This window comes from Triticum aestivum, chromosome 7D (genome assembly GCF_018294505.1).
Source record: "Triticum aestivum cultivar Chinese Spring chromosome 7D, IWGSC CS RefSeq v2.1, whole genome shotgun sequence".
In the NCBI taxonomy this organism is placed as follows: Eukaryota; Viridiplantae; Streptophyta; class Magnoliopsida; order Poales; family Poaceae; genus Triticum; species Triticum aestivum.
Window position 1 is genome coordinate 463540912 of NC_057814.1, and position 8754 is coordinate 463549665.

Sequence of the window (8754 nt, forward strand, 5' to 3'; positions counted from 1 at the left end):
TACCTTTGTATCAGCACATTTGAGAATGTCTTGTACTCCCTTCGTAAAGAAATATAAAAAGTTTAGATCACTACTTTGATGATCTAAATGCTCTTATATTATTTTACTGAGGGAGTACTATTTTACCTTGGCTAAAAGACCATAGTAGGGACTTAAAAGGAGTCGTGAATGGCGCACTTCAATCGGCCTTCATCATCCACCCAACTCCTGCATCGTTGTGCAGCCTTTTAACGGTGTTTCTCCGTTTTCTTTCGGAGGCAAACTTGTGGAGATAGCCTGCATTTATTTCCCCTCCTTCAAAACAAAGGGCTCTCCAAAAGGACTCACAGACGTTCCAGTTTTTCTTTGACGGGCAATGCATCTTACTGTAGGTGCTGGCATGGTGATCTCAGCGAACTGTTATAAAGAGAACAAAACAGGAAATTACGCACAAGCATTGGAAAAACCCATACACAATTCACACAAACCAAGCAACTTTGTCACTTGAGGCAGAGCCCCCAAAGGCCATACCAGACAACACAACATCCCTGAAATAAGGGAGTTCTTCTGAAGAAGAGCATGAAATATGTTACGAGACGATTCTATTGCAGCTTCCCTTCTCTGTCTCGGAAATAATACAAAATGGAGATACAAAAAAAATACCAATGCAATGTACTTTTAACATGTCCTATGAGGTCCTGAGAAGCGGCAACCAAAATCTCCAAACAAAAGAATGAGAGGGGGGTACACAACTCAGCTCAAGGAATCCCATTTTCTAAGGACAGAGATCTACAGATCCAGCCAGGCAGTGCTGCGGATGAGAGGAGCACCAGCAGCACAAGAGTTAAAAAAAAGTCAACTCCACGATTACAAAAAGTAGTCGGGGGTCTTGCGCGTTGTGTCTGGCTCGATTTGCCGCGGCGCTGGATCGAATTGGAGGAAGTTCTGATCCATGTTCTCCCCAATTTCGAGAATCGCAGCCATGTTACCACACCGGTAACAGTAGTTTGGCGCACTGAAAACTGTGACAACATTCTTCTCCTGCACAGTGATCGATATAAAGGCAAATCAATTATTCAAGTTTCCAGCAAGGATGTTGTCCAGTCTGATGCTCAAATGTCAGAGATGAGGGGAAATTCTATGTGCACGTTCATGTGTCAAGGAATTGTGTGAAAATGATTAGGACGGAAGGAATCTAACACACTGGAAACCAACCTGTGCCCAATTGAACCCTTCCATCACAAGTTGATGGGCCCTTGAAATAAGGCTAAGACCATTTGTATGGTTAAATTGTTGTGCTATATCTTGTCCAAATGTGTAGCCTGCTCCTCTTGGTGAAATTCCCCACCCGCATCGGTCATCCGGATCAGACCACAAAAGATCACACATAGGTCCTTCATGCGGGACCTACAGCCATTTTAGAGAACAGACAAAAAAATTAGTCAAGAGTATGACCTAAACACAGAATACAGCCCACATATTCTGCACAAGACAAAATTTCTTGAACCCAAAGGTGCAATGAGGTCAAGTTCATGCAATATTATCAACAATCTATACCAAGTACCAACCATATTGCATATTTTAATCTGGAAGCCATTTTCCCACTAAAACTGAACTAGCGAGTAAAATGCATGCAGGACTGGGGAACTGTGCAAACCACATAACTGCAACCAGTTAGAACACTTAGTCAACCTGGTCTTGGCAGAACATACAATTATACATCACGAAAGAACAATTCACTATATCACTATAACTTCTTAGACGAATGATCCTATATAGTAAACCTCTGCTCGGGGATACTTGCTGTACATTGACGAGAAATTTACCATATCAGATTAATGCTTCTGAAGAATGCCAGGTGTGCCAATGCACATATGCAAGATAAATGAAATTCAATGGCAAAAAAGGGAGGCTGCACATGACTTCCTTTGCTCAAGCCCAAGGATCGACTTTGGCCTTCTAAATAAAGATTCAGAATCTACACATTGTTCTGTTCTAGAGCTACATTGACCCTCTAAAAAATGTTTGCCTTGTCTATGGAGTAGTTCAAATGAACAGACTTCATGCATAAAATGATCCAGATTAGGCACCAGCTCAAACAGTAAAATGCAGTGTACCTCTTGTATGCGATCAAGAGAACGAATATTGTCCAATGTATCTAATGATGGAGAGAGACCACCATGGAGGCAAAACACCTACAAAACAGAAATTTCTTCTTTAACCAGGCGTACATGGGAATGAATTTTATGTCCATATTAACAGAGCAAACCAGCAAATTTGGTGAAAAAAACAAACCTGGTTTTCTATAAGAGCTGTGAGAGGCAAATAATCAAACAAATCTGTGAAGTACTTCCAGACATTTGCATTTCCGTACTTCCGTAAGCATTCATCATAGAAGCCATACCTGTAGCCAAGAACTCTGTCAGGAACACCTTCGAACACTATGGTAGGCTTGCATTTCAGAAAGTAGCACAATGCACAACCCAGGCTAAAAGTTCAGATCATGATACAACTGTTATGAAGATAAAATTTATTCTTGGAATGACCATTTTCAGAGTTGTCTCTTCTCTGCACGGAGTAAATCAGCATCAGGTTATGACTTATGTCACCTACTTCAATATACCAGAGCGAACACAAACCCTATAATACATTAACTGCTAACATCTGAACTCCACATGGACCATTTACCACTGAATGAGATGAGAGATCTGGGAGTCGGCTAGCCGCCCTCCTCACAACTGATTTATTTGTCTGTGACGGGTTTACTGGCAGATAGTCATGGATATGAACTTCAGGTGCGCCTAAATATGTCCATCTCGTCCATCCAAATATCATGTGAGAGTTAACAAGTGTAAACCCGAAATATTGGTTCTACTGGATACTTCCATGACTTATTTTATTCAAATATAAGAATATAACAGATCGGATAGAAGATGAAAGATTTATATTGTTCCAAAGGAAAGGAATGTAAAAGATTTTTACGAATTTTCCTAGTACTTTGTTCATTTTACTGTTCACCGAGATCAGAGGAGCTCGAGTGCAGAAATGGACATTCAGGGAATGCATCTTTATTTAGTTATATACTCGTATAACTACCAGGCTACTGTGTAGCTATGTGCACTTCTTTTTTACCTTGGGATGTGATTGTTGGCAGGAACCTTATTACAGTTGGAATGCCAAAAAAAAAAAGGAACCTTATTACAGCCACGCCATAGAGACAAGTGGGTATAATTGAAACAAATATGCATGTCAAATTTTGATATGGATATTTGATCATTTGATGGATAAGCAATATATTCAGATGGACTAATATATTTCAAACAATAGTATGGTGCACAAAATATAGGATAAAAACTGTGAAGCATCTCAGTCAAAATTGTTGCACTGGGTCAAAGCATGTCACGATTTAAAACTATAAAGCCTGAAGACCATTTCACAATGTCAAAAAAATAATGCTAGATAGCCACCACTATTTGATTCTAAAAGCGAAAGCGGAGTTACATATATGATATACAGAGGGGGCAAGCCAAGCAGCCTTAGCACAATATGGTACAGTATAAAGTTACTGCCAAAAACTACGGTTCTACATGCATTGTTGTCCAGTCATGCCGTAGCGATATGATGACTAATTAAAAAATTATCAACCTTGGGGTAAAGAGTTTACACTGCTTATGATTACTTCCACATTTTTCATGTGTGTAGCAAATGAGATCTTTTTTTCTGTTCCTACAAATTTATAAGCTGTTTTTTTCACCTTCATGTTGAAGTCCAAGGGGATAAAATAAAATTACATTCTGATGTGATCTCCGATCAAGAGCAGCTAGGGGTGAGAGAAGAATTGGAAGGCCAAATTCCAAATCATAATTGATGGTTTACACCATTTCGGATGGTCAAATCACAATAACCTTCAGGCTTTCTCCCATGCACTTCCGAAGCTTAGAGGTTGGCCAGTGCAGAAAGTCAGGAGCCTGGGTCAAATGCACAATTGTACCTTGGTTCGTACATTTGACTGAAACCATTACACACTGATCCATCGGCTGCACCTCCTCAAGTCATGATATCCCAAACTCTGTCCTACTTCACATCGCAAATTCATGATGCTGCAAATAATCTACAGTGGGTCCATCAGATGTGTCTTGCAGCAATACCAATCCATAGTGATCCCAACCCACCCACTGTAGCTACCCCTAGTCAAAACAATACCACAAACACCTAGCCTCCAACACATTAGAGATTCATCATATCACGAAGAAGATTGTGTTGTGCGGCAATCCCACATAATAACAGAAGCGAGGTCCGACAGATTTGTTTCCACACTTAATGTTTCCTAATTTAATGTCTATGGTCTCATTGATTAAATTAACATATGGCTCGATGCGTGAACAGACTGTTTGCCGATAATATTCAAGTATCATGTTATAGGTTTAGATCTTGGACAAGAATCTTAAATAAGTAGCAAGAAACTTAAAAGTAAAGAAGGCGAAAGTCACAAACCAGGAGACACCAAAGTAACATATGTACTAATCTTCTGACAGCGAAAACCTCTCAGTGCCTTTTCTACAACAAAGCATACTCGTGTCTGGAGATAATCCATTTCCAACTCAGCCATTCGAACAGATTTACGGAATAATGCCAATATGCTTTGCAGTAATTACAATTCAGAAGTACTATGCTGAAGCTAGCAATTGGCAACTGCTGTAAGATTTTTCAGAATCGAGAAAAAGGAACTCACACTTGAGTGATTTGTCGGCTCTCGTGATTTCCTCTCAAGATTGTGATTCTGTCTCTATAACGAACTTTGAGAGCCACTAATAATGAAACAGTCTCCACTGAATAGTAGCCACGGTCTGCAGCAAATGTTCATAAAAATCAATGCAGTTATAACACAGAACCAAATGAACACGATCCAAAGAAAAATAAATTAATCAAATTATAGATAGAAAGGAAAGAACCCGTCAACTTAACTTAAATAATAGCATTTCTACCGAATGTCTACGAAACGATTATTCCTATTAAAGATACTCATTGAGTGGTGTATTATTTGTCTGATTCATAGGTGTGCTGTATAAATACACCGGAAGCATGTGCTGTAGACACCATGGTTTTCAAAAGTAAGGGGTGCAACCACCACAAATAATTACAAGTGCTTACAAATAAGGCAGTACGCTAGCGCCCTAGAAATCCTGCAAACAGAGCAAACAGCACATAACAAGACAAAAACAAAAAGACTGAGAGGTGGGTATACAATACCCACGTCCCACGTGGCTTAAAAGCCCATCATCTAATAGCCCCATCTACTCCTGTGACCTAATTGCCACAACCACTCCCTTCTCCCTCACCGCAGCAGCGGAGCCACCCCGCTCCTCCCCTTCCTCACATCAACAGACACCATCACACAACCCTACCTTCTGCCTCGCAAGCCCTCTCTTCTCCCTCGCCACAGCAGCACGGGGATGTAGTTTACCCGCCCAGGATCAGCGACAAGTGGGCAGCGGCAGAACATTCTCTGTGGGCCCCATATGATAGATGGCTAAGGCGAGCGGAACAGCTTACCATCTAAGGGCAACGAAGCGACACCTTAGTCGACGAATGGCTGTCATTCTTACAACGTAATCAGGCTTGAGATCAGTTCTGAGAATGCTTGTCATGCAGGGAAAAGCATACGCGAATAACGACAAAAAAATCCCTGTTTGTCGCTCTACCGGGCAGCCTTTTGCCTTGATAAATGAGGCAACAAAAGTCCAAAACCATCACCCCAATTCTCTAAATGCGCCGTTACTATAAGGAACACTTCAAGGATATCCATTCATGCCCATGAGAATCACTTCATACTCTCAATAAATTTTGATTCGGTTGACATATCTAATCCAAAACAGCATCCACCTATTTGATCAACCGAACAGGGCCTAAAACGTTGACACAATTCATTCTAGCAATCCATGGAACAACAGCAAGAAAAAATTTAAAAAAATGATTAGCATAAACAATTTATTGGCAACCCCGCCAGCACAAACCTCCCAATATGCACAGACCATAAGGGGAGGATCTATCGAATTCGTAACCTCTCCATTAATCAGAATCAGATCGAACGACCTGACCGAATCCTTTGCGCGGATAAGGCCGGGGGCGGCGGGGACCTACCGACGTAGTCGCCCATGAAAAGGTAGTTTGTGTCGGGGGTGTCGCCCCCGATGCGGAAGAGCTCGATGAGGTCGTAGAACTGGCCGTGGATGTCGCCGCAGACGGTGACGGGGCAGCGCACGGGCTGCACGTTCCACTCCTCCATGAGGATCGCCTTGGCCTGCTCGCAGAGGGCCTTGACCTCGGCGTCCGGCAGGAACTTGCAGTCCCGCAGCTGCGAGATCTGCCGGTCCAGATCCGAGTGCGACGGCATCGTCGCTGCGCGCCGCTTCCCCTGGCACGCCTACGCCGCCGTGGGGCTAGGTTCCCGCCGGGAGCAGGGGGGCGGGGCCGCTGGGCTGTCGACGGGATCGGGGGAGGCGGGGACGGAGGAGGGGGAGGAGGAGGAGGAGGGCGTGTTCATGCCTCCATTTTTTTCCGCGTGTTTGCTATTGCAGGGAGGGTGGGGGGGATTTTTTTGCTCCCTGGCTTGGCTGGCTGGCTGGCTGTGTGTTGGTATTTGTTTTGGTTTTGGCTTGGGTCGGGTGATTTGGTCCTCCTGAGAATGATTTTTATGAGGTGTTTATGGGAGGAAAGCTCCCGGACGCGTACTTTCCAGGTGTAGAGGGATCAGAGAAAGGCAGGATGTTCCGTGGAGGGGATGCATGTGGCTCTCTCTCGTGTGTATGTGTGTGTGCTGTGTGGCTGGCTTGGTCGTGTGCCTATCTGTAACGCAATTTAGCCTGGTTGTGGTTGGCTTGGCTCCTCTGGCTATGTTAGAAAAATGACTGTATTTTAAGCAGGTTTGTGTAGCAGTTGCGGTGCTTTTAGTTTAGTTGTTATTTTGTGCACGTGCAATGGTGAGCATGGTGTGTGAATTGTGTGTGCTTTTAGCCTCGGCGGATACAAGTTGTGGTACATGATCAAACGCACGACACGTGCCGGCTATGAGCTTTTGTTGTGACCCGTAGGCATATGAGGTACTTGCAACTGAGACAAGAAAAATGCCTCAACTGAGACACCTGAGATAATTCAAGGGATCAAACACGGGAGGACTGCATGGCCACTGGCACGGCTAACCACCGAGCCACGTGCTCGTTTTCATGTGTGAATTGCGTTTACTCGATATATTTTTAGTGGGAGTAGTAACTGAAAATACCTCAATTGCGTTTACCTGACAAAAGGGATATCAAATCATATTCCTTTTAGTGGGAGTAGTAACTAATTTTTGAGGTAACAAGTCTTAATTGCATTTAGAAGACTGAGACTTTCAACATATAACCACATATACAAAATAATCAGTCTTACTTTTTCATGATGGTATGGGTGGGTACAACCTCCTCGTGCCCAAAATCATACTCATATAAATTTTTCTATACCCACTCACTTCAATATGTATGGACGTAAGAGCACCCATGCTTAAACCCATCTGGTATTTTCTGTGCATGATGGGTAGCTAATGGGTACAATATATAACCCTCGCGTGATGGCGGGCGAGTAGTTTGGCGCCAGCACGGCTTCCTCCTACACGTAACCCCCTGGCGTTGGCAAGGGAGTACACGCAACAAACTGCTATAACTTGGAGGTTTGGGAGGTAGCGGTGCGAACTAGTGAACGTCTGTTCGTGTTGCTAGTCTTAATTCAGGCAAATGGGTATACCAAAGAGCGACCAACAACGATGTCCGATGACGGCCAAGGAAGGGAAGGTCTCATGAATACAACCACCAGTCTCACCTATTCCATAACTTTAAACCCCCTACCTCGAGTAGCAACTAAAAGACTCAATTGCAAAAATAACCCTCTTTATCCCCCTCAAGAATCTTGGCACAAACACTTGTCTTCAACTACCTATGGCCTTCCTCACAACTCGAAAGATGAGAATGTTGGAGCTAATAGCACACTCCTACCACCACAACCAATGCCCGATTCAATATTAAATATCCAAATTTTCCAACCAATACTTTTGCCCTTTGTTGGAAATCACATGAAACCGGCCAATAGATACTTACCTAGAAAACCACTTCCAACTCAATAACATGACTTGTGCCAATACCTGCAAGAACAAATGCCGCAAAAATAATATCAAGATGGACAGCGAATACATCAATCTCTGCGAGTTTATTTTTCCAACACTAAAGAAGGGGTCATGTCTTGGATGCAAAAGTGTGAACATTACTTTTTCGGTGTACCAAGTTATAGATTGGTACGAGGTAGAACTTTCGACTTGCACCTCAATGGTGAAGTTCAAAATCGATGGAGGGAAGACCTATCTTTGCTTTCGCAACAGAAGGCTAAAGCTTCACCCCCCGCGAGCTGAAACGTCGGTGACACCCTAATCACAGGGATCAAAGCCACCCTATCCTCCTATGATAATGATGATGATTAATTTTGGCTAGCATTGCATTACTCTCTATTTTCTCCCCATTGTTCATATACTATGGAGGCGAACTGCGTGAACACTCATCTGTCCGTCGCCTCCACATCGCTAAGAGCAACAACGCCTCTCTCTCTCTCTCCCGTGACCCGTCATGGCACGAATCTCCCGACAGTTCAGCTCCTTCATGGATGCATCGACGGGGTTGTCTCCCACCACTATCATATCATCGACCCCTCAGTATTTGCCTCTGCATCATCCACAAGTTACACCGACACACT

At 43.3% G+C, this 8754-nt stretch overlaps 1 protein-coding gene across 1 annotated transcript; it reads right to left on the minus strand.

The window, feature by feature from the left end:
• Positions 1-564: 564 nt before the first annotated feature.
• On the minus strand, positions 565-6622 carry LOC123170206 (serine/threonine-protein phosphatase PP2A-1 catalytic subunit). The gene is made up of 6 exons (XM_044588045.1): positions 6121-6622; positions 4712-4826; positions 2275-2383; positions 2097-2174; positions 1195-1386; positions 565-1020 (listed from the first exon to the last, which is right to left on the minus strand). Exons 1-6 carry the CDS (start codon positions 6371-6373, stop codon positions 847-849), a joined length of 921 nt encoding a protein of 306 aa, XP_044443980.1. The 5' UTR covers positions 6374-6622; the 3' UTR covers positions 565-846.
• Positions 6623-8754: the final 2132 nt, after the last annotated feature.